The sequence below is a fragment of the Embiotoca jacksoni genome, unplaced genomic scaffold, assembly GCF_022577435.1.
Source record: "Embiotoca jacksoni isolate LCO1_2020_lvr unplaced genomic scaffold, fEmbJac1.0.p SCAF_12, whole genome shotgun sequence".
Lineage (NCBI taxonomy): Eukaryota > Metazoa > Chordata > Actinopteri > Embiotocidae > Embiotoca > Embiotoca jacksoni.
The window spans coordinates 15,307,305-15,333,577 of record NW_027185252.1 but is presented as its reverse complement, the minus strand read 5'-3'; the positions used below and the strand labels follow the sequence as shown (position 1 = coordinate 15,333,577).

General features: G+C 41.9%; 1 protein-coding gene across 2 annotated transcripts in view; it reads right to left on the bottom strand.

Moving 5' to 3' along the window:
• Positions 1-3,572: 3,572 nt before the first annotated feature.
• The window catches only part of disc1 (DISC1 scaffold protein), a 42,141-nt gene continuing 19,440 nt past the window's right edge, over positions 3,573-26,273 (bottom strand). Inside the window, exons 10-14 of one of the 2 annotated variants that reach the window (XM_069145056.1) lie at positions 21,870-21,930; positions 15,266-15,509; positions 12,871-12,915; positions 7,025-7,147; positions 3,573-5,073 (exon numbers count right to left, since the gene is read on the bottom strand). In XM_069145056.1, the coding sequence (XP_069001157.1) occupies positions 4,828-5,073; positions 7,025-7,147; positions 12,871-12,915; positions 15,266-15,509; positions 21,870-21,930 (719 nt within the window). In that variant the 3' untranslated portion in view covers positions 3,573-4,827. Of the gene's footprint in view, positions 5,074-7,024; positions 7,148-12,870; positions 12,916-14,071; positions 14,108-15,265; positions 15,510-21,869; positions 21,931-26,273 lie in introns of those variants that run through there. The other variant, XR_011178020.1, reaches the window with a different exon arrangement.

Sequence of the window (26,273 nt, the reverse complement as noted above, 5' to 3'; positions counted from 1 at the left end):
ACTCTCTATGGTTGTAGTTTCCTCCTGCTCCATACAAGTTCAGGTGACGGTGCTACACTCCGTTTATGTCTCTGAACTTTGTGATCCACTCTCATAATTGCAATGTCTTCTGCTTGATTCCTGGCTTGGGCATCTGTATTGTATGTCATGCCCCTCTCTGATTCTCCTCTAGCGGCTCAATAACTACTCAATGATTTGCCATGTAGTAGAGATATTAATGTCCTATATATGAATTTCGATATGTTTGGTAATCCTTAAAGCTGTGGCGGTAGTTCTGTAAAAGGCAGGAAGACGTGTTTTTTTGAAAATACAGCCCTCCTCCTGCCACTTTAGACGAGCGCTGGCATATGCATGCAATTTGGTTGCAAAGTTCTTTCCATCTCTGAAAGAATTCGCCAATGTTGACGTACATTTTATTGTGTCCAGCAGGGCACTGGCCTTCAGGCATACCGGTGGACTGGTGGACTTTCTTACCTCCCCTGTATGCGTGTCTGTCATTCAGGGTGCATACCAGGACATGCTTCGGGTGGTCCGATCCCAGCAGAACAGTCCAGGGCTGAATTTTTTTCTTTCCAATACACCACTGATTGCATTTATTGTCAAACTCCAGAGTCTGACAATCAGAGGTGTTTTGAGACAAAAAAAAAAAAAAGAGTCTGAAGTCTGCCTTCCAGTTCTTGCCAATGCTGGAACAGTAACTCTTTCTCCCAGATTTTCCACCACTGAATCAGACTTAATATCTGAGGGGACATTCATTTGCATGTAGGAATGCAGTCTCCATGAAATGACCCGTGATTGGTCTGAAGTCTGAGTCACAAACTTGATTTTCTAAAGCCTGAACGCAGAGCCAATAGGTGGTGTACAAGTCCAGGGTTCTCCCAGACCACTTGAATTACAATATGCTTACAGGTGTGTATATGTAGCTGTAGCCAAATGACACACACAAAAAAAATATATACATATATATTTATTCTTTATATATATATATAAAGAATAAATATATATGTATATATTTTTTTATATAGATGGATATATATATATTTACAGATATATATATAAATTTGAGTCTAAAAATACTGATACCAGCTCTTAATGTACCACCCACCACGTATGTTTATAAACTGTAGAAAAAAAAAGAGAACTTGACCTTAGTTTCATCCTTCTAATTCGGTGTTAAACTGAGTTTTTCCTTTTTCTCTTCAACCTAGGTTGCCATCATTTTTTTTTTATGCTACTTGCACAGCTATATTCATTACAAACAAGTGGAAATAACAAAGTACATCACTGATTGTGCAACAGAGGTGTTGTCCTGGGAAAAACCCGCCAGACACTGTGGTTCAATCACTCTTTGTTCTTCAGTGAAAATGATATTAGTTGGAGTGGGGCTGCCAGAGCCTATTGTTGTCACAGTGGTGCTAGAAACCCTTCAATGGCTTCCTGTCACTTCTCTTATTGTTCAGCATTCACTAGTCCCAGTAGGTCGCAGTTTCAGACTCACTTGTATTATTAAAGGATATTAGTTGTCACATGCTGGAATCATCAAATATTTTAATATTTTTTAATAGGAAATGTTGCTTTCTGGTCATTTTTCCTGGGGTGTTACAGCTCAGATAGATCACATGCTAGCTAATTATTCTACTGTTATTTACATTGTTTAAATATGTAAATGAGTTGTATTTCTGCAGTAAAACTCTTGTACATGGTGTACACCCACTTCTGTTCTGTCCACGTAATGTTTCTTTAGAAGGGCGCTCAGTTTTTTATTCCAGAAGTCAATCTTTCAATCTTTTTATTAAAGAGCCAGTCTGTAAAATTGATTTCCCAAAATGCAGAGGGAAATATACATATAGACCTGTGTGTGGCTGTCTGTCTGTCTGTCTGTAAGTAATTTGGGATTTCTTATACAGCCATATGGGAAAAAAATAAGTCTGTTTCTGAGGAGACTGCAGCTCCCTCCGGCACAGTGTTTATAATTAAGTGTGATTTTCAACATTAGGATCAGACCACAGGAAAAAGAATAAGGCAGGCTATTTCCTGTCTGCTCTGTTATTAATTTGGGTCTTACTTCTTTCACTGGTTTGACAGAGAAATATGCAGATTGGGAGTTGGGAAGCCTTGCAATTAAATGATTTAAAATGCTTATTAATTCCATGGGAAATTTCTCCCTGTTTAATTGCTCAGTTGAATTTATTCAACAGTTGAGTAAAGTACATGGTGAATTTGAATGAGCTCCCAAAACTACTGGAAAGAATTGAATTAAAGGCCACTTGAAGACAGCGGTGAGTTCAGTGTCCAGTTTTGCCTGGTTCAAAAACAGCCCTGAGGAGAGTTAGCTTCACTGACTCGATGACCAGAACTGACATGCAGTCGATCGTACATAGCAGAGGTGTCAGTTTTAGAGGTGGATACAGAAATCTCAGAGGATGTGAAAGGCGTGAACACACAAAAAAAAAAGGAGCTCAATTTGCATTCATTAGTGGTGTCTGTGACGCTGGTTGAAGCGGTGCAAGAGGAAAATCTGCAACACGATCTATGATTCTCCCACGGTTCAGAGAGTTCGTACATGTACCTGTCAGACAACATAACAGCTCAGCAGGGAATCCAATAAACAAATCCACATCCCAGACCCAAATCCCCTGATAGCGACACATTCCTAAAATCACTCAGTCATACCCAGTCATGAAATTTTCCTCATAAAACCAGTCAAACAGTCAAACAAGGGAGAGAACATTTTGCATCTCATTCTCGGAGGCTGAATGATTTTTTTCTTATTTTCACCGACCTCTCTTTTATTGCTTATTATCACTTCCAAGGCAGACAGACTTCTCCTTGTAAATTGTTATAATGAAACAACACAAAAGCCTGTTATTTATAATCATTGTACACAGCATTTGTGCCATGCAAGAACATAAAACCTAACAGGAGTAGCAAAGGAAACTAAATGGGGTGTATCTGGTTTGATATTACAGGGAATATATGGAGATTTAAATAGCATAACATATAATAATACTGTAGAATATCCTTGCAACCAGATTGCAGAGATAAATGACCCTACGCTGCATGGGGCTTCATTTTACACTGAGAAACACCTCACCCTGATACTATATCTGCCTGCTGAAAACCTTCTGGGTTTTTCTCCGTGGCCATTTTACAAGCAGAGCTACCACGCGGGGCACAGTACGGTGCAAGCACAGATTCAATTATGGGGTGGGGGGTGTTAGGCAGGAAGGTGTGTGTGCCAGGCTATGTCTGTACGCTGCCTGAAGCTGATAGATGTGGAGTATTCTGGCCTGGCAAGCGCTTTGCAACCTGGCAGTAATGTGAGAAAGGCCCATTGTGCTGCGGCAGAGAAACCCCGAACACTCAGCTGTGTTTACAGCCCAGAGCGCGGGACGCCCCCACCCCCCTCCCCCCGCACCAAAAAAAAAACACACACAGGGTAGAATCAGATGGAGACAAAACAACACCATAGCCCTTTTTTACCCACCATATCCTCTGTGAGGCTGCCTACCAATTAGCCACACCACCGCTGTTGAGGTGAGATAACAATAGAAAGCCATGTATCCCCTAAAGACCTCACTAGAAGACCTTTATTACCGTATTGATATCTCCTACATGTCATTACTGCCCTCACTTGCCTGGCAGCACGCCCGCAAATTTTCTATGAGGAAAAAAATCACCAGAGGGGCTGTAACTCAGTACAAGAAAAAAACAGCGGGACACAACATTAGGCTGAATGGTACATGCTGTAATTAGTGAGATGCTGCAAGGAATAAATATGAAATATACAGCGTGTTTGAGCTGCACAGTAAATTAGAAAAAAAAAATATTAATGTTTGAAGGTACAAATATGTCTCTGGACAACTTTCAAGTGACACCCAGTGGAAGTATATTACAAAATAACAGAATCAGTGGCAGGAAGTAGAAAAACAACAAAAATAAACAGTAGTTGCAAATACTTAATTTTTGTGCCAACTGATATTTAATCCTTCAATATTTCTGACATGCATTAAACACAATTTGACTACTTTGAAAGATGGACTTTAAATATTCAGAGCATGTCTCCAAGTGTACACTACTTTAAGAGAGCAAAGGAAAAAAATCTATGTATTTTCCACACAAAGACAATAAAGTGTTCAATTTAGCTCACATTTTGAAGCACCACAAAGGTGTTATTCATGGACAAAAATGTACACGGGTGTGAAGTCCAGTCGTACAGAAAACACACAAAAGTGGCGAGCTGACTTAAAAATGAAGGATACATTTTGTGCAAAACTAAAAAAAAAAAGTTTAGATTGTCCTCGTGGTCTCTGGAAAAAAATTTACTAACCTGCACTTGCAGCCTTTAACCAGATTTACGTTGTCACCCTTTAAGTCTGACTATTTCTAAGTGAGACTTTCGTAAATGGCAGCATAATCGGCCACATTCATACAGTAAAAACATATGTCAATTAATTGCTCAGCAAGTCGTGACATGAAAACCTGTATCCAAAAACATCATTGAAAAATAGTGTTGAATCTGTGGCTGGCTGGCAAGATTTGAGGAGCTTACAGTCATACAGTCGCATTGTTGCATTCATATCAAAATCCTTCATGTTTTTCTATTTGTGGATGGATGAAATGTTACACAGGCCACAGTTTATGTGGCACTGAGCACAAGGCTTTGTAGTGGAAACTTTCTGCAGCACCAGAGCGGCTGGTTGTGAACTGCTTTGAGTGGGGGCTTTACAGTAAATGGATATGGGGTCACTTCGACTGCAAAGCCGAGGTCAGCCTCTCAGAGCCGGTCTGTGTGTGAGTGGTCATAAAACACTACAGGCATCCATTTCAAATGTCCCAGCTGTCACTGAAGTACTGGTCCTCTTCCTCCTCTTCTTCCTCTTCTTCCTCTTCAGTCCCATTTTTCATGAGGTCATTCAACTCGTTCACCTCCTCCTGTTCCTGTTCCTCTTCTTCTTCTTCTTGCTCTTGTTCTTCTTCTTGCTCTTCTTCTTGTTCTTCTTCCACCTTCAGCTGTGCGAGCATGGTTTGCAAAGTGGATTTTACTTCCTGAACCTCCTTTTCTAAAGACTGTGCAGAGCGAGTTAAGGAAGAATCTGATGTTACAGACAGATAATACGCAATAACATGTAAATAAAAAGCATGCCAGCAGACGAATATCCAGGCAAAAGATGACACTTGTGGCCCCCGATGGTTAACGGTAATAGCTTAGGACAGCCATAACCTGATGAAGTCATCAATCTCCAATTTGGCCAGCAAACGGATTACTGGGACAGATCATCAAGTCATACCCAATTTAACCCCATCCAATTCACTATTCATGAGCTCGTCTCAACTGTGATGCTGGGCGGCAGTGTGGGGACCCAAGCAAACAGACTGCCCAGCTAAATTATTCATAAGCCATCAATGAAACGGGATAGAGGCTGTCATCGGTGGTGGTGGGTGGGTGGGTGGGTGGGGGGATTGTTTAACCTGCTTCGAAACTCAAATTAATCGTGCGAGTGTCCAGCTTAAGTGGCAAATCAAAGGGATGGCTTTGACGGCAGATGGGGCCTGATGGCTCGTTTTACTGTCTGAATGGACACAGATTGTCCTCATTCATAATTAAGCAGCCATTAAAGAGCTTTTCATGAATACTGCATAAGGTTCAAAAAGACTTTTAGGGCGACATGGTCCAAATGGGAAGAAGTTGTTCAGGATTATGTTGAAAACCTTTGAAAACTAACCACAGACATTGACAGGACTTTGCCCAGTCTCTGGTTGTCCATACACCTCCTGTTACAGAGAGCAAGGACTCAATTAAGACCCTCAGAGTCTGCTGGTTTGATCTTCCTGTCACTATGGCAACAGTAGTGCCATTGCTAATTCAGTTTCTGTTCAATTTCTGCAAACCAAAGATACTGTCCTGCATCTTCAGTGTCCTCAAGTGACCATTTTTGCAGGAGTGCAGCAACTTCAAATACCAGAAATAAATGACACATGAGGACATGAAAACAGAGGTGGGCCAGTCACTGTCATCATCATAATATCTTGCAAGCAGTGGAGGAGCATGTAATGACCACTGACAGTGCAGCGGAGAACAGGAGTCTCCAGGAAATGCAAAAACAGTCCAGCCACATTTCAACAAAAAGAGAAGCATGTGCAGCATAACACACATCTTTTAGAGATCCCAAAACTAAATAAACCTCCTCGTCATTTTGAAGAGATTGATAAGATATTTTTGTCAGCCTGACAAATGAGATGTGACAGAAATGAAATAAATAAATAAATAAGCAGGAGGTTGGGTGGCAAATTTCCTTCGTCCCCGCATTGAAATATGTGTTAATAAGCCCACCGTGCAGAGGGGAAAAGTGGAACGAGAAAAACACACTAATCTATTTCCAATCAACTTTCTAATTAGCACAGAAAATGATGTATTGTGACCTGTAATCAGCTTCAACAGTTTGATTTGAGGCATTATCATGTATATTGTAATTTCCTCCCAGCCAGATCCAGCGAGTGGCAGCAGGCAGAGGAAGGCAGGGAGGGGAGGAGGAGTGAGGAGAGAAAGGGAGGGTCAGCAGGAGGATGGATATTAAGATATGACAGGAGCAGTCATTACAGTGACATCCCTCTATCTGCGGCGCCCCTGTCGGCCGGCTTTAATCTCACCCCGTGGTGACTGGCAACCCACATCAGCAGCCCTCTAATAACCTTGCATGGACTTTTACCATTTCATTTTCCAGTTGGCACGTCCAGCCTGTCAAGAAAAGTCCTCTGATCCCAGTTTATCTTCAATTCCCTCCCTGAATGGACCCAGAATGTCAGATAAGACAGGTTGATTTTTATTTTTTATTTTTTTCCTCAAAAAGTAAAGTCACAAGAAGCTAACATCAGTCAGCATGAAGGTAGTTTGGATGTTTACTTCTGAGAGTTGAAAGGCTTTGAGGAAACTAGGTCTTTCAGATGGATGGAGACAGCCATAAAAAAAAAGGTATACATATATATGTATATATATATACACACAGTGAATTGAAAGGATATGGGTGAGGGCCTGATCCTGCTTCAGTATGGCCGTCTGCAATTCGTCTTCTAGGGTCATCAGTCTGTCACTGATCAGCTCGCAGCGCTCCGTCAGGTCTGACGCTTCGGCCTCACTGCCCACGTCCTGAGTAAGAAGATAAAGGGAGGATCAAACGTTACAACTGTCAATATGAGTCTGATGCTGAAAATGAATAAACACACAAGAACTTACAAAACACACAAAAACTGCATGCATGTTTCTATGTAACTATACTAATAGCCATGTTCTTAATTAATGGGCCCTCTGTGACTACAGACTGGCACCAGAGTGCACCAGTTATTTAGTATTGCTCTTCCATGAAGATGACAGACTTGCAAAAGGCAAATGTCCCAACTTAGTCTAAAATTGCAGCAGTAGAAGTTGACACGTCTCGACGTTTTGTCTATAACACAAGGATCACGCCCCAGAAACACTTGATACATTTCCCATAATGCAATTGGACAGTCCCTCCCTGCCTGGCAAATATGACAAACTGTCAGCGTGCAGAACGTTATCACAGCAAAGCGCATAATACCGTGTCAGTGTCACGTTTTGCCTTTCCAAGGTGTGAAAAGTTTACGCATGCATGACCGGGGTCGAAGAAGGAGGTCATGTGACAAAGAGCAATTATGCCCGCATTGGAAGGCGGTCAAGGCTGGTTAAATGAAACGAGTGCAGGACTTTCACCCAGGATACGACTGATTGAATCTGTAAGAAATCAAGTCAACATGTTTTTCTTTTCACTGACAATAGTAAGCTAATGTGATGTATTTAACTTTCGTAGCGTACGTTAAGTAACTTACATAATGTACGTAACCTATATCAAATATTTTATAAATACAAATATTTGAACCCAAATCATTATCTTTTTATCACACTGGCCAAGTCATTTTTGTGCCTAACCCTCAAAGGTACCTTCATTTACATGTCTAGGCGAGAGAAAAAAACGTGACACTATACACGACAATTATATTCTTCATTCAGATGACTCCTTGTTATCTGTTTTTTGTATTATAGGTACTGAGGACTGGTGACATATTTAAGCCTCTTTTAACCAGTCGTCTGAACCAGTTGGGAGCCAAAATATGAGGCTGCCAAATTCTTTCTCTGGTAGAGTGCCAAGGTCATGATACATACAAGACACACCAGGGGGTATGTGGGTACAGCATTCAGTGGTATATTTCCAGATTACACCGGAGGACTCTGCAGGGCTGAGTGTGTTTTGAAGAGTGGTGGGCATGTCGGGCTGGTGGAGGTGCAGAGCGTTCAGAGAGCAAAGCCGGCCATAATTAGAACAGGCCCCTTTGCAGACATCGTGTCCTACTTTCTTCACACTTATCAAGCGTAGAGAACACAAACACACACCCGAGAGTACGCAGACGCACCTCAAGCAAATAGACACACGCGCACGTGCACGTAGACCCAGCGTTCTCCTCAAACAACACGGAGAAAGTCTAATCTGACTCGTAGCTGCAGGTAGAAAATATCAACTCCCTGCAGCTGGGAGGCGTTGGAACAATCACTGGAAAGTCGTGTCTCTGGTCTCTGCCCTGGAACACCACGCCCTCTGAAGGATGTAACACCCCAAAAAATGTACGGCAGGCCTGAGGCGCGAGGTTATGTACAAATCATTCCTGATACAATTAAGGAACTAGGCAAGATTTAAATGCACAGTAAGCCACAGCACACAATATTTAAAAAAGAAAACATGATCTTGTTGTGTTTGTGGGGCTTTGAATGAACAAACAGTCACGACCACAAGTCTGTCCTCAGGCTGTGATGCTGAAATCTTTGTCTTGTACCAAGAAGAAAGACGGTCAACACATACTGTAGGATCACTGGGCTGTTTGTTTGTCAAGGTTAGGGGCGTCTCGCCGATAAGAGCCCTGGTGTTTGTGTAACTGATTGATTATTTACTTACAGCCTCCAGTCAGCTTTTGTAAAGTCAATATAACCACAGGATAGAAAACAAAAGCTCGCTGTGCAGACTGACACTGCCGAACACACGTCTGACAGTTTGTGAGTAACTTTGTACACAAACCGGTTAAGATGTATCCAGAAGCTGTTATTTTGCTCCAGGTGGTGATCAAAACAATAGTCTTGTGCTCTTTGTTATCTCTGCCTGTGACAAACAAGACAACATGGTGAATGTCAATTTGCATAACAGAATGGCAGACATGTGCCGGCGTGTTGATTCCTGTTGCACATTTGTGCTAATGTGATTAGACCAGAAGTAAACGACGCAGGAGCACAAAGTCTAGCACATTATTTAGGCATTCGATATTCAAACTCGCGTATGATTATTTAAGCAATAATGAGTGAGACGCAGAAGGTAATTGTGCATGTTCCCATGGGTGCTGTTCTGCTCGACACTTTGCACCAGGCGGACAATACAAAGCAATAATATCACGCTGGTGTGACATTCAAGGTTGTAATTGCTTTTACAAAGTGGCTGAATTGATTTTAAGTAAGAAATTAACAAGCTTAATGATTAGCCAGTATCTCTATTTTCACTGATGTCCTCTTCGGAAGTTCATCCTTCCCAGTATACACTATTTCCAATACGAAGATCATAAACATGCGTTGTTAGCATCCCGATGCTCCATATTACTTTAAGGCAAGAGCCAAATCTGTTAAATGTGTATCAGAAAGAAGTTTGTTTTTTGTTGATTTATGCTATTACTATGATAACTCATGGTGGAATAAGTGTCAAGATTAGATTTTAGTTATAGTTATTGTTACTCCGGGTTAACGCACTTAGTTACTGCGCATGTGCAGTAATGAAGCACGTGGGGCCGGTACAAGGAAGAAGTCTGACGTTGAGGATAGCAATTGGGAAGAACAAACTGTAGACAAAAATAGGTTTTTGACCGTACAATGTACTTGTTTATCAAGACAACATGAACAGGTTGGATATTTATAATGTCAGTGTCAGGGAGAAGCTACACAAAACTTAAGCTCTGGCAGCAGGTTTTAAATATGCAGTTTTCAAAAGAATTAAAATTAAATTCCTTAAAAAACTAAATGTAGTTTAGTTTTGTATGCTATTTTAGTAGTTAATATACAAAAACTCCTGTACATAGGCCTGCTTTTAAGAGTTTTGTACTATGATGAAATTATACAACGTTGGGCTTTTTAACATCAACCCAACTGTGACTTTTGGGTGTCACTGGCAATTGAACTTCACAAAAAGAAGAGAAAATGTTTTTTAAAAGTGTTAATTTTTCCCTGCAAATCTTCCTGAAACTGTCTCACCACAGTTCACAATGTGCTTTAATGTTTTGCATTTCACTTCAGAGCACTCAAAAATCTGTCTCTTTACAGTCTGCGTGATGACAGTTTGAACTATACATAATTTGGTCACTATTAGAGCGGGAAGTGGAGTTTGTGGGCAGCTTCAGTTTTTGGATGTGCTGATGTTGTGCACTTCAGTCCCACAATTCTTCACAGTTGCTCACAGGTTTTGGAAAAATATAAATATATCAAGTTTTCCCTTTGATGTTTAATTTGGCAGTGATAGTCCAAAGTTACAGATAGATTCCAGCCAACAGCTAATGTTCAGATGGATTTCTCAGGTATTTACTACACAAATAATATATTGTATACAAAGATAGCCTACAATTATTTTTCTTATTGTTATTATGGGAACACTGTTGAGAGAAAAAATTTAAATAGTGGTGAGATCGCACCTGAGATCTTAAAGAAAAGCATGAATGAAAATGACTTGTATTAAAAATATTTGTAAAATCTTAAAACAAATTTTAGTCATGCTTAATTGGAGTTGTATTTTTGAGTCATAGTATGATTGATATCTAAATGCATCAGTTGCAAAATTTGTAGCTAGTGTGCAATGGAAAATGTATATTTCTTATTGACAACAACAACAATACAGTATCTGTGACAACTAGTAAAAAGCAGCTACTGTCTACAAAGTAGTTTGCAGTAAGAAACTATTCCACAGAAATCAAACAACTCAAAATCAAACTCCTTCAATTTAATAATGTTTCTATTCTTGTTTGGGGCTGAGGGTCAGCATGAAGAGGGGAATGTAAGGACCTTGAGAGGATAAAAGAACAATTAGTTGAGATTAGAAGAAAACAGAGTACTGCGAAAACACACGCACACACACGCACACACCAATCAATCTCCATTGTGGCAGCAGGGCAGCAGCTTGGCAGCAGCTAAGTGGAAATCATTTACTTAAAGTCATTATGGAAAGGAGAAAGAGGTCAGACGCTCGGTGCGAGGCGGAAAATGCAGCTACGCCATAACGCAACCATGAAACCTCCATCATGTTATTTGGTTTAGCGATGCATCATACTTTATTGTGATTGAACCATTTCAGGTCAGCTTCTTTTTCAATAATCCAATGTGATTTATAGTTGCACAGTTCACACAGACAGGCTACTGTCCTATTCAGCCTGCGATTTTGAAACAATGGGTCCTTGATTTCAGGCAGAGATAGAAAAAAAGCAGGCTAAAAAATTTTGCTGGCAAAAATGGTATTGTGTTCAGAGCGATTTTTATCAGTTAGCTGATAGTGAGTTAGTGAATGTTAGACCAAAGAGTTGGTTAAAAATGTTATCTCTCTGGTGGACTGGTTTTAAAATTATGATCTCTCTTTTATTCTCTTTGGCTCCACCTGTGGCGATAAGAGGTAATTGCAGCTGTGTCTTTGGACTTCACTTCCCAGAATTCCAAACATTGTCACCTATGTGACGTCAGTCTGTTAGCATTTGAAGAGTGCACTTGTTGCGTTAACTCTGCCTCCCCTCTCTGGTGGAACAACCACCGCCGGGTGATGGAAAACACGTCACTAACTGCTTTCCTGAGAATGTCGCCACAGACACCGAGCTTTTTCAATTAATTATACTTCAAGGAAGGAATAATGTTGGTTGTCATGTGTAGCAGGTAGGAACTTGTAGCTTTGATTAAAGATAACGTTCCCAACGTATGTAGGCACACGTCCGACAAGCTTAGATGTAGAACAGGTAGAGCAGGGGTGGTGGGTGTGAGTTTTAAGGGGAGGGGTCCTGGGATGCCAGGAATGCTGTTGAGCATTCCCGAGGTGTAGTGGACCTAACTCGACGAAACACCGGTGAACTGGTATTTGGGTGCGTGAGCATAGCATGCATAGTGTTTGCACAGCATCCTGTGAATTAGTGAGAAGTTTGGTAGGTGAAAGCAGGTCGTAATATTGAGTCAGTCGACCCTTGTGCTGTTATTAATATGTCACTTTTGTGTGTACTTTTAAAACCAAATGCAAGGCTTTCCTCAGTAAGCCACAGGATCAATCATCATGATGTTACCTCATTCAGTGACAGATAGGGACTGAACAGACATTTATTTAATTCCAAATCTTTAAAATGATTACTTCAAACATGAATCCTACGCATTATTCCAATATATTGAGCTAAAGGGCTAAAGCTAAACGCAGAAGAAGTCTAACTCTTATTAAACATCCATATGAAATCATCAGACTCACATCAGTTTCACTCCTTTAACTTGTCTGCCTCTGTACAGTTTTGCGTACCTGGTGTGAATAAATGTATGAATATAAATCAGGAGCAGTTCTGAAAGGAGAATACATGCTCAGCAAAACCCTCCGCTGGATAAATAAAGGTCCTAACAGGCATGGTGCAAACTTCAGACAATATGAGGCAGCAGCCAGGGCTCCTCATGCAGATCAGTATTGATCAGGCGGGGTGACAGGGGTCGTGTTTAAGTTCAGGTCAACCAACGGATTCTTCCGCGTCCCTCAGCGTCAACATAACTTTAATTACACAGATAACATTCAACCACGCAGTGACAGTGTTAGCATTACCAACCTCTGGGTGATTATCCTCCATGCAGAACAAGAACTCCTCCAGTTTCTGCAACAAAAGCGGGGACATTTGTTGAGGCCACACAGTCATAAACCTGCTCATGAATTATTGAAAATGCAATTATGTTGGCTGTGTACTGTATGTGTGCAGCAGCAACTTCATAATGTGAATAGGTTGTAATTATTCATCAGCAAAAGTGACAAGAAGAAAATAGATTAACTGGCTCATCAGTACCGCAGGTTTCCTTTGTTAATATTCAAGATATGTAATTATACATTCTTCACCAAGGAAGGAGGTAATTACTGCGCCTGTTGGAGGCTAACATATTGTTTGTGGCTTTAGGGAAAGTACATAAAAAAGGCACAGTGACCACAAATAATAATCTGCAAAGTTTGAATTATTATTTTTTAATTAAAAATTGTGTAGCATCTAACAGCCTTATTGTCAGGTAAACACTGCTGACCATGGATTACTCTCAATACAACATTGGGTCCATTCAAACCCTGAAATTCTGACCCACTCAAACAAACTTATCTCTAATTACATCCATCTCTCACCAACATGCTGTACAATCTGTCACATGCAGTTTTCCAGGTACAGATTGCAAAGACTGTTTGTTATCCAACTCATAAAGTACTCCTTCTATTGTCTGCTGCTTTGAAACTAAAACATTTAGCACATATAATATCGACCAAAGAAGCACACAAACTAAATTACATTTTTATATGGGTTCTTGCATGAATGAATGAATAAAAGAAAGGAAGACATTAAAAGGCTGAAATATAAGAACATTAATAAAAGATGAAAAAAAAAAAAAAAAAATGCATGTGCCGCTACGCTTCTCTTCTCGTTCATAAGAATTTACAAGGAGCTTGTCTCCATGAAAAACATGTAAGCTGGTTTGATCTGGATGTCCTTTAATTCATGTTAAATGTTATATTTACAATGCAGATGTGCTTTTACTCCGTTTTAGATTACACTGTATTTTGTGCGAACAAATGACCCATTTCCAAAGAAATAGAAAAACCGAGCAGGTCTGCACCGACAAGCTAAAATATTCAAGGCTTTACTTGTAATTTTGCAGCCATACCATAAACTGAGGTGAATTTTTGCTACACTGCGCTCCAGATTTTGCAGCTTGGAGGACACAGAAAACAGAGCTCACAGGACGGACACAAAAGAGAGAAATGCTTGGCTGTCTCACCTTTTACTTCTTGGAGAAATGTTAGGAGGGGCTGGGCTTTAGGAGCAGAAAGAGAAGCAGAGAATAACAAAGGGAAAGCAGAAAATAGGTCCATGCAGTTTGTAAAATGCAGTCAGGGCAAGACAGGGAAAGAAGATATCAATGCAAAGAGTGTAGTTGTGGTTTGTGAAACCAGTTAGACAGGTTCAGTAGAAGAGCTAAACATGGCGATGAGAATTAACAGCTTCTAGTTTTAATAGATAGAAGTGTAAATTCTGCCAACAGCACCAGTAAAGATCATTGACAAATGCCTGTGGCCACTGTCCAGTCGATCCATACTGCAATTGGTAAATTGAAAATTTAGAGCAAACATTAATTACAATCTGTGAGCCAAAGAAAGTAAATATAGTCTCCCAAAAACATGTCTGGAAAGTGCTTTTTTTTTTCTTTCTTTCTTTTTTTTTAATAAAGCTGGTTCTGTTGGCTTTGTTCCTATCTCAGAAGAGTCTGGAAGACCACGTGGGCGGAGGAAAGTGTGAAAAGAGGAGAGAATGAGTCGGACTCTGCCCCGAGGCAGTGGACCTCAACTCACTGTGGGATAGATCAGCACAGAGGATCCACACACACACACACACACACACACACACACACGCACATGCACATGCACACGCACACACATGTATTCCAATGCATGTAATCATGCAGAAACAGACTCTCCAACTTGCAGTCCGTAGAATGAAAATTCTTCAAGTGTTCCCAAATGTTTGCCTCCCTCACGCCCACATTTTCCTCATTTAGAAAATACCTCCAAGCAAACACACTAATAGACTGCAGCTCATCTCACTTCAGTCCACAGAATTTTAGACTCTCACAAAAGCTGAATGTAAAAACTGGAACTGCCCTCTTCAGTCAAGTGTTAAGGCTGACAGAGCAGACAGGCTTCATCTAAGGTCATGTTCACACCACTTAAAAAGAAAAAAGGAAGAAATGCCAGTGAATCTGAAAAATCTCTGTTCTCATTTGACCTTTTAGTGGCAAAGATGGGTTATGTGTGGAAAAATATGCAAGACCTCAGCACTTCTCAAAGGGGATTTTTTTTTTTTTTTTTATTCAAGCCACTCTAAATCTCAGCTCCTCTCATGTACTCCATCATGTTTACATCGGCGCGAGGATGAATAATACATTGTGTGTTGTTAACAAGACATCTTCTGTTACCTTTGTGAACTCTGAGTTCTGTAAGTTGGCCTCAGGACACCAGCGTCCTCCTAAAGCAGTCAGCATGGCGCAGTCTTCTTCCTCTTTGGTGCTCGGCTGGGCTGGAGGAAAAACTGCAGCGGCAGGGAGGTCTTCGATGTCCGCGCCGCTGCAGCTGGGTGTCCGCAACTGGAGGCCTCGCAGGAACAGGTGACAGGCTTCCAGGTCGGCCTCCCAGATCCGCTCCAGGCCCGGACAGCCACAACTAAAACAAGGTAAGAGATGGGATAATAAATATTATCTGGTATGATAAACACCATGAAAAAAACAAAAACACTTTGTACTGTACAAGATAATAAAACTCAATGTCGTGTGAAATTTTACAATGTGGCACCATTGGACGTGTCTGATAGGGCTGTTGCGCAGTCAGATTTCCACTATCAGTGGGCGGGGCATAGTGTCCTCAGCTTCCCAATCAGATCAAGTCAGATACATTGCTCACTCCTCCGCAGCTCGTCCAAATATGGTCACCTCTGGCTCCAAAATAGTAAGATGGCGAGGCTTCAGGACGGCAGTTCACAAACCAGTGGGTGACGTCACGGCTGGTTGCCGCTTGGTCCAGACATCCCTGACCTGTCTCTGTATTTGGACTCGTTTCACTTATTCCCATGACTTCCTTCTTTTACCCTGGTCATACGTCCATGTCATTTTCACATTTAGGCGAGGCAAAGTGTGACACTTGTCTTCTGGTGGACTGATGGCTGTATTACAGGCTTTGGTGTGTAAGTGTGTTGTGAGAGAATGTAGAGAAGAGAGGACATCACGATCACACTAATATCAGCAACGGGACACCAAATAACAAAGTACACTGAGGCACAGCGCTTGAGTCCTAACAGTGACATGTCAACTGAGCACAGTGTACAGGCACAGTAAAGGACATCTCTAATTGCATCTCTACAATAAAGCACTGACATAAGAGGGACAGGCAGGAATCAATCGTTCAGAATATTATATTATATTGACAAACGTAATGAGAGTGAATGTCCTGGTCGGCTGCCCTTCTCTTCAAAGAGCTGCAGCAGAGAGTAAAGAGGGCCTGGATGTGTTCATCGCTGCTGGGGTCACCGAGCAGGAGTTCAGGGGGAGGACAAGAAGATTGTTTGTTGTTTCTCTACTCATCGAGTTACGATCACTCATCCTTCTTAGCTCTCCCTCGCCCTGACCCTTTAACATCCCCGACACGAGCTCTGAGTATAAAAATAGAGGAGAACTGTTAAGGGAGCTTCATGTGATTGAACAGGAAAAGAGATTCATTGTTCCATTATTTAGGTTAAACTGATAACAATAGTTTGTTTTAAAGGGGATGAGAGTATTGATGGTGAATTGTAAGCAGGTCTTTGTAGATTATCACAAAGATTTTAAATGAAATATTCATCCACTAACTCAGATTTCAGACCTCTGACCTTTAAAATATTCATATTTATTTCCGCTGTTCTCCGTGACCTTTAGATAACAAATCATTCCCAAATGACTGCGAGCCCAGGGGACATTTTAGGGCCCAAATCCATTGATCCTATTAGAAATTCTACCTTTAATATATATTTAGACCCAATGCAAAAAAATGCAAACATAGCCACACTAAAGAGGGAAACTATTTCAGAGTATCAGAAGATATGTCTCTACTTTGTTTCCAGGAATCCATCCAGTGCAGAAAACAAACTAAAGCTGACAGGATGTGGGGACAAAGATGCATGTTTACTCTGTATGTGATGTATGAAACATCTTAAAGGAAGAAATGTCCTCCATCTGTCTGAGCCAGTCTCCAACCCAGGAGGATAGTCTCTGTCACAAACATTAATTCTCACATTGAGTGGCTCAGAATGATAAAAACACAATCATTTTATACTCTAAGCTCAAATATACTTACATACAAAGCCTCTATAATATATTCAGTATTTTCACCTAGTGTGGCTCCCTGCCATGCAGTCAGATTTGAGAAATTGTTCATCCTCCATCATACGTAAACAAACTCAAAGGCAAAATGCACCCAGACAATGTTGGTTAATCTCTCCCTCTGCTCCTTCTTCTCCTCTCTCACAGTGATGAGTACCCCCCCCCTCCTCCCCTGAAAATTGAATGCCACTTGTTTTCCAGCCCATCTCCTGCCTGAAAAGGCTGCCAACCTCTGCAGCCTGCCAACGCACGCCTCTCAGCCGTTCTCTAACCTTCATTTGGCAGGCAGACAATAGAAAAATTGCTCGGCCCGGCCCCCCTGCCCTCGCCGATTCACTACTCAACGCCACCGCTTCTGGATTCTGCTATAGTGGGGACGCACCCAATGAGCCATGCCATTGTTATTCGTCTCCTCTGAAGTGGAGAGGGACACGCGCACACAGACAAGGGTGGGCACATGTGTGTTAACTTACGCACACATGCCCATAAATCATTCTCTGCAGGGATTCAGTATTTTACAATCATAAATTTCTCCCCCCAAAAAATTCAAAGCTGGCCTCATCTGTTATAAAAGCTTCTCATCACTGACAACCACAATTCATTTGAAATAACTGGCATTGGCATCAAGTCTTTGTGTACTGAAAATTCAGACAACATGTCAGCACCCAAGCAACCCTGTGATGTTGGCATCCTGGTGCCCGTTGGTATGAAGCCCTTCACCCGGGGGTTAATTGGTGGCAACCGCTCGTCCTGCCATCTGACAGCAGCAGGGCGTGAGCGTGCTGCGCCGCTGATGGCCCGGTAATAAGAAGGAGAAACAGGCAGACACACTCCTCCTCCTCCAGTCTCTCTGCTCCCTGGTGGGACTGGTGACTGACAGGACTGCTCTTTCTCCTCGAGGCATGACGTACAGACAGCTACAGAGGAGGGATTATAAATATAGTGTAACTGTTGAATGAAGGGACAGTGATTTGGTCCTGCTGGTACCAGTAGGTTTAGTTTTCAGAGAGAAAAAGCACATCGCCGGTTTACATATGGTCTGACCATTACTCTGAGCATCAGCTCATATGTTTGGCTGCCTCTGGATCTTAATATCAGTGAATTATGGGCACTTTAAGCACCTCTTCCCCAACAAATTAAGCCCCCTAAATAAAAATAAAAAATGAATGCATATTTTCACCTCTTGTTGAGGATACTGAAAAGCCACATAAACAATAAGAATCCACACAATAGAAAGGAAAAGGAAGATGATTCGCTTTAACATTACCATCTCATAACACCAGCTGTGGAGAGGTGCTAATAATATGGTGAAACACAAGCTGGGGACAAGTGGAAGAGGTGTGATGGATGGTGGATGAAGGTGGGCTTGTAAGGTGGGCGGGTTGTGGGGAGTTTTTTTTTTTTTTTTCCAGCAGCCAGCTGAGCAACCCCGGTCCCTCTGTTTCAAACACATTTCTCTAATCAAGAATTTGTACATTAAACATGATAACAGGGCACATTTTCGCTCTGTTTTCTTGCTTATATGCTAATGGAATATCTTCAACTTTAAAACAACCCGTCTGAGTATTTTAATGACTTCTACAAACATTGGTTTGTATCCATCACACTTCATAAATGACTCCCAAATCTCAACATAATACACAAACGTAGGACAAATACGAGAAGCATTTCCTAATGAAACATCCACATCGTGTATTAAACCATTGTGTGCTGCTGCTAATCTGAATAAAATGTTTTTTTGTTCTGCTGACACACTTACAGCATCTGCGCTGCTCTAACATCCTGTTCTAGTCTTTAGCAAGGAAGAGATAATTGGTTTTTTCAACACCATCCGTCTCCACGGAGACCAGACATCTCACCACACTAATCTGCCTCTCTCCTCCCTTCTCCCATCCTCCTCTCCTCACCTCCCATCACCACGGCACTCCATCAACGGTAATGTACATTAGACCTGACTGATAACATTTACAGTGGATGATGGGTGCTTGTGTGTTTCTCTGAGTGTGTGCGTGTCCGTGCGTGCATTTGCGGAAAACTGCACATTCAATCAAGCTAAATATGTGTCACTGTGCCAGGCAGGAGCTGGTGGAAGCGTCTGGTGCTCGCCTGAAGTCAAAGCTGTGTTTGTGATTTGATCTGGAGCGCCTCTGGTTATGGAGGCTGATACAGGGCTGGAGAGCCAATCAATTAATACAGAGTGTGATGAGCAGGGAGATGATGCCAAGAAGGTGTTAAATGCAGAAGAGCTAGAGTATATTATCGGCCGTCCCTGCAATGAAATATCTGCTGGATAGACTAAAACATATGAACATAAAATACTGGAGCTGCACTAAAGGAGAAGACCAAGAACCGAGTAGTCCGACAGTTTTCGAAGGCCAAATGTTCAATGGTGTATTTTTTTATTTAACTCATGTTGGTGGTCTGGGACTGAAATGGAGTATTGACTTTCCTAATACAAGAAAACATGCTTCCTGGAGATAAATGGAGGTGTATTTGCAGGAAACATTTTTCACTCCACTGATTTAAACATGAAGTTCAGAAGATTTGTTACGCAGAGGACCTCTCAGTCTGTGGAAAGTGTTTTATAGTGTTTTCTGTGGTGATATCATTGGGGCTATCTTAGCTTGGGCTTGGAAAACATTTTTAACAGACAACATGTTTTATAGATTGCAGGTGGCAGACAGGGAGGATCTTAACATATGGTCTCATTGAGAGGCATTATGGGACTTGTAGGATCCAGCATTTTTTTGGATCTTGACCAATAGTACAAACTACGAGCCAGTAGTTCTGACCATTCTCTTTAAATCCCCTGACTTTGTGGAAGTGCAGTACTAAATCTTCCACATGACTTAAGTCTTAAATTCTGTTCTTGTCTTTGCGATGGTATTTTAACATTTAACACTGTATCTTAACATACTGTAAAACATTTTGTAGTGCCCTTTAGAGCTGTGGTTCTCCGCTGGTCTACCCGCAGGACCCATATTTTACCCAGGTCATTAAGTCATGACCTACATTTTTGACATTTTGGAGACATAAATTTATTTCACCAAATATAGTGCAGTCGTACACAATGCCTTCATGCACTATTTAAAAACGTGAAATAAAAAAGTGCAGCGAAAGTGGAAATTGGGCTAAAAACCCAAATTACCTTGAACTAAAAAAAGGGGCAGACTTATCAAGTCCTCGGCTTGGTTACACATGTTTGAATAAGCGTTGACTACTGATGTGACAACACCATTTGTTGTTGTGACTGTCAAGGCTGGCACCAAATGGCTAATGTGCTGTGAAATGTACTCTATGTCCTTCAAAATAAAAGGGCAGCACTGGAAGTTCTATAGACTTCAAATTTGACTCCCCCTCCCCAACCTTTTTTTTCTTGCACACATCTGCAACCCGCCTTTAGGTCATGAACCACCAGTTGAGAACCACTGCTTTTTAGAGGCTTGACTTCTATTGTCTCACTGGATAATTGACAAAGACTGTTACTTCTTATTATCTATATATATATATGTTGCACTTTTGACGATTTTGTAAAATACCCTGACAAATGCCTCTTCCAGTAAGTATTTTTCATCATTAGATGCATGGTGCAGACAGGTACTCTCAAAAAATAAAATCATATAAACAAAACGCAAAGCAGCCATCTGCCCTATTGACAGAAAAGGTCCAGAGGTGTGCCCCCTGCTGGGCACTGAGATCGCAGCCATGTTGCTCCTTGACCAGGCAGACCCCCACTCTGTGCATCCCTCAGCAACAAACAGTCCTGCAGTATGTGACTGATTTCTGGCTTCAATCCAAGGAGTTGACCCTGCCTCTCCAAGGATGCAACTCAGAGAAGAAACCCCCTCTCACACACCACAAACAGAGCCAGGGGTCAGGCAGACACACAGGGTCTCTGACAATAAAGGCTTTTCCCTGCTCAAAGTAAGCCCGAGCTGAACACTGAGTGGAAAGCACGGCTCATATGGTGCACACGCAAATATTACCAGCTCTATTTATCCATCTGTAAAACACAAATTATTCCAAAACGCTGCAGAATGAGAGCCAATTGCATCCCAGCTGCTCGGTGTTGTCTGCCTGCTGAAGAGACGAGCTAAGAAGCTCTAATCTACGTAAGGAAGCATAAACAGGCGTATGGTGTCTAAAGTTCACTGGGTTCTGCTCCCCGTGCTCAAAGTCAGGCACTCAGCTCGTCCAATCTGTCAGGAGGGCTGGGCAACCGCTCGCAACACAACAGCCTGATAGAGACGCAGACAGAAACAATGAGACGCACAGAAAAAGATACTGTTTCGTCTTTTTCTGTACACAGAGGAGGGAGAGGTTGGAAAATGAGCTGATGTAGAGGTTTAAATACATGAAGGCATAGAAAATATTTGAGAAGGTGGGAAGAGGAAGACAAATTGTGCAGGTGAGACAGTGAAATGTGAGGAAGGGCTCAAAGGGGACAACAGCATAAGGAAAAAAAGAAAAAAAAAAAGGTGTGAGTGCATGATGTGGTGGGCGAGGTGATGTATTGGGTAGACGCTGCTCTGGTTAGAGGACAACAGAGGTGAGAGCAAATTCCTCGGAGGGCTGCTGCTCTGTTTATGTCTCCGTGTTCATTGGTCCCGTGGAACATGAAGTCTTCATGTCGGCATTATAAAGAGAGTGAGGCGGCACAGAGCACCCTTACCTCTGTAACCTGTCCTCCAACAGCTCAATATACTTGGTAGTGTTCTCTTTCAGCCGGCTTTCTGTATGGAGAGAAGCACAAAGAGAAAAGAGAACTACTTTTATTAGCCATGATGGGGTATCCTAGCAACAAATCACAGCTCTATTACAAATAAAACTGGCTCCTCATTAGCTACGTTATACATGTTAGAAAAGGTAGTCGTCATCACACTTGGTGATGGCATTGTGCAGAGAAACTGCAACAGTACAGAGGACCAGATGCCCCTCTTTTAGCACAAACACACAATTGAGGAAAGATCATTCCCTCCGCTCTAAGACAGGATCAAATTGTAGACGGCCTGAGGATAAAAGGGGATTTTATCATGGCATAGTTCCTTATATCTTGCCAGATTTTCTGTGGGGCATGAAGTTGGACGGATAGCTTATGTTGCTTCCTGTGCCCTTCTGCCAGCAGCGAGCTGTGTGCCTGAGGAGGCAGACGCAGGCTGGTTGAGCATTAGTCAGGATGGAGAGGGGGGCAACGTGAGCACTGTTAATGAGCTCATGTATGAAACATGAGAATATGTCCCCCACTGCAGAGAATCCTTCAACACAATAGGATGCACTTATATCAAATTGCGCAGTATATATGTGCACACAAGCTATAATGTTCAATAGAAACCCTTCTCCTCATCCTCCCCACTGAGGTGCAGGCCCACAAAGGTGGGCTCATATCGCTATCCATCCCGACATCTGTACAACTGAGCAGCCGGTCAGGATCGGTGCTTTTCCACACATGGCTGCAGGGGTTCCCATCAAAGGACCCACAGAGGTCGTGAGATAAACTGGAGAGGATATTGAGACTTTTCTGTAGACAATGGCATGTTTTTACAAAATATAGAACACTTTTATCTGTTAATGCTTCAAATTCAATCAAACTAATCTGAAAAAGATTAATTTCCTGGTTAAATAAAAAAATTAAAAACAAAAAAAACAAAAAAAAAACAGTCGTATAGACATGAGCGTAGTATTTAAAGTTTTGTTCAACTCTTGGCAAGAAAGCAAATGAAAGGTATTTTCCAAAAAGTCGAACTATTCCTTTAACCGAGTTCAAACAACGGTAACAATCTATGACATAGGGTCACAATAAGACAGTGCTTCACTTTATGGAGCGGAAACTACTCTCACGTAATGCCACTTAGCCTACTCACATTAGCCGGAACTCACACAGAGACAAAGTCACCTAATTGGCTGTTCTGAATCGAGGTTTGAAATATAATTTGTATCATTGCCTTGATGGTGGTTATTAGACAGCATCGGCTCGGGGATGAGACAAGCTTGGGGGCAGGGAGGCACAGCGGGAGGAGAAGGAAAAAAGTGCCTGAGAGAAAGCGGCTGCCATACACGACTTAAAAGCGCACGTTTCTGGCTATACTTTAACTTTTGGGGGGGATCACATATCTGGAGAGCAGATCTGGTGTACGTGGACCAGACAGCTCACTTACCACCCCTCTAATTGCGATGTGAGATCCTATCCTACCTGACAGAGTCTCCCTTGTCAACTTCCATTCATTGCGGGCTCCGTTAAGCAGCGTGCAAGGAGATAGCCACTGAATAATACATGGCGGCATTAGGGCTGACTTTGGATGGCACCGGGCATGTACAGATGGGAGATGACAAAGTAGGCTATGGCTTGAACAAGAGCCAGATTTAGATATAATACAGTGTGAGGAACAGAAGTCGGATAAAGATGGGAGATGCAAGCACAAGTGTGTTCATTATTTACTTAATATTTCTTGGTATGCTAATAATGCTGTACGCAGATGAGAGTCGGTGCATCAACCTGTCGCCATGCCAACCGGTGGAAAAAAAAAACTAGTGAGCCTTTTCGGGCGTGACAGATGAAAATAATCTTTTCTTTACAGAATGAGACAAGACATCAAGCAGCAGAGCCTCCTCCTGCGCTGAGTGGAACCAGAGCACCGGGTGATATTACCACTTCCTGTAAGTCGGCGGGAGGCGGCTGTCATTGGCAGGCCATGCGAATAAAATCGGCACTAAAAAGCCCATAAAAGAAGAGAGAGACTCTGTTAGTCCCCGACACAAGCGACAGTATATTCGCTGTTGAGGGAACTTCACAAAGGCGTTCACAGAACCCGCATTGGAAATTCATGAGCTCAGCCTCTCTTCACGCCAGTGATCTCAGCAGGCGTTAAACATCACTGATTGCTGCCAAGGACTTCGGCCAAAATCGAAGAGGCCATTCATTCATAATACAAACACAACTGAGACACTGAAAGATGAGAAGAATGTGTTACTGTGTACAAAGAGGCCATTCGCTTCATACAGGTCAAAATAATATTCAGTTAAAAACAATGAATGTAATGACTACAATCAGTGATGTAAACAGACGTATCGCACCACTGATGCACATTTCCCAATGATGAAGTTATGGGGCTGTAATGAGTCTGCAGAAGTTAATGACGGCAAGGTGTTTGGATTTGCTTCTGCATTATGAGTGTTTGAACAGCCCTCTAATTGAAAGTGAATAATGCAGTAATTTCTTCGCTGCCTCGTAACAATAAAAGCACCTAACATCTGCGAGGCCTTCTTGTTGTCAAACAAATGAGAGGCGGCTCCGTGCTCACGCAGCACCAGAGATATGCGTGTTATAAAAGCCCGCGCATAATAAGGCAGAAGAGAAATTGTGTGTCTTTGTAATTGAGTTGAAGGCACTGACTGTGATTAATGTGTTTAGGCTGGGCTTCGGCTGTTTGAGTGCGATGGCACTCCAGGTAACACAAACACACAGTCAGCACATGCAGGCTGGATGTATCTGAATGTAACAGCAGCAGAGCTGATGGAGCAAGAGGGACAGGCTGGTAGCAGACAGACACTCAATAACCCATGATGCTCAAGCTGTATAGGATCATAAAGCATAGCTGTACACAGATTGCAGCTGGTACGGTTTAACATATTGTGGGGTTCTGCATGAATGCACAACAAAAAGAATCATTTGACATACAATTCTCTGCGTGTACAAACTCTGCTTGGGCTGATGTGTATATATATTTTTTATATATATTTCAGTTTTGGGAGATAAATTGCTCTGCTGAAATCTTAAGGCATGCTCACCGTCATTACGACTCGAGTCGTAAACAGAGTTTGTTTAGAAGAGACTCTAAACTGAAAATCCACAGCTGCAGGCTGCAAAACAACCTTTTCTTTGGATAACTGAATCTGTGAAGCAGTAAGAGAAACTCTCCTAAAATGTGCTCTGAAACACTCTCAACACTTCACCTGCTCACAATCTGGCTCCATTAAACATCTCGTTATTTCCTTGGCTTCCTTTAGAAACTCCCGTTAAATGCCGGTGTCACCTCCCACAGAAGAGCTCCGTAGAAACAGGACTGACAGCCAACGGTTCTGTGATGCTGTACTTGCATGCCGATGTTAGCATTACGAGCGAGCACATATAGTTGTCTGCCATGTTCACCACTTAAATGTTTTAGTTGCTAATTCACACTTTTTCAAAGTGCAGTTGATGGTGATGGGAATGTAGAATTTGCAGATATGTGGTCATGAACCAAAGTATTTGAATACCAAGTGATGGGATCAGATTTTTCAGCTGTACTTTGTTTGCAATTACTTTGTTTGCAACATATGAAACTCAACTCCCTTTTGAGTGCTGGTATGTATTTGAAGAAAAGAAAACGATCGATGCGGCCTGATTGTAGTGGTACCTCAATCAACCTCGCTTTGTTTTTGCAGTAATTCTTATGGGTTATGGACACAATGGAATCACATCCTCAACTGAACCACGGGGAAAATTAATATTGCCAAAACTTCAGGGACAAAAGCCAGGAAAAATTCTCCCCGGCCCACTTAACCACCACGCCGCACTCAATCATTCAGATGCTCTTTAGGAAAGGAGCTGTCACCCGTTCCATCATGTCCTCAACAGAAGCACCCTGAAAGAGGCAGAATCATGAATAAATCATATATGTCCTCACCTTTACTTTTGGCTTTCCAGTAAAAGGAAATCGCAATTATTCAGTAACATAGAGTGACAGTATTTTGATTTGCACTCCAGCTTCTGGATGAGTTCAGCACAGTTGAGTTTGGCCTGAAGGGGAAGAGGAAGAATAGACGGTGGAGGTCCAGCAGAAGACAAAACTACAAGAGTTAGATGTGTTCCGGTGGAGCCACGTGAAGCAGGATGTCGTCAATACAGACCGCCAAATTACCTGAACATACTGCCAGCATACTAACAACAGCATTAAACAAGAATAACTACGTGGATCAAGAGGAACACACACTGATGCCGAGTGTCTTCACTCCTGGGGGTCATTTACTCATCTTATTCAGCTCTTCAATTATTTATTTGTAAATTTAGTATCGCTTGAGATCTCTCTTGGGGACAAAA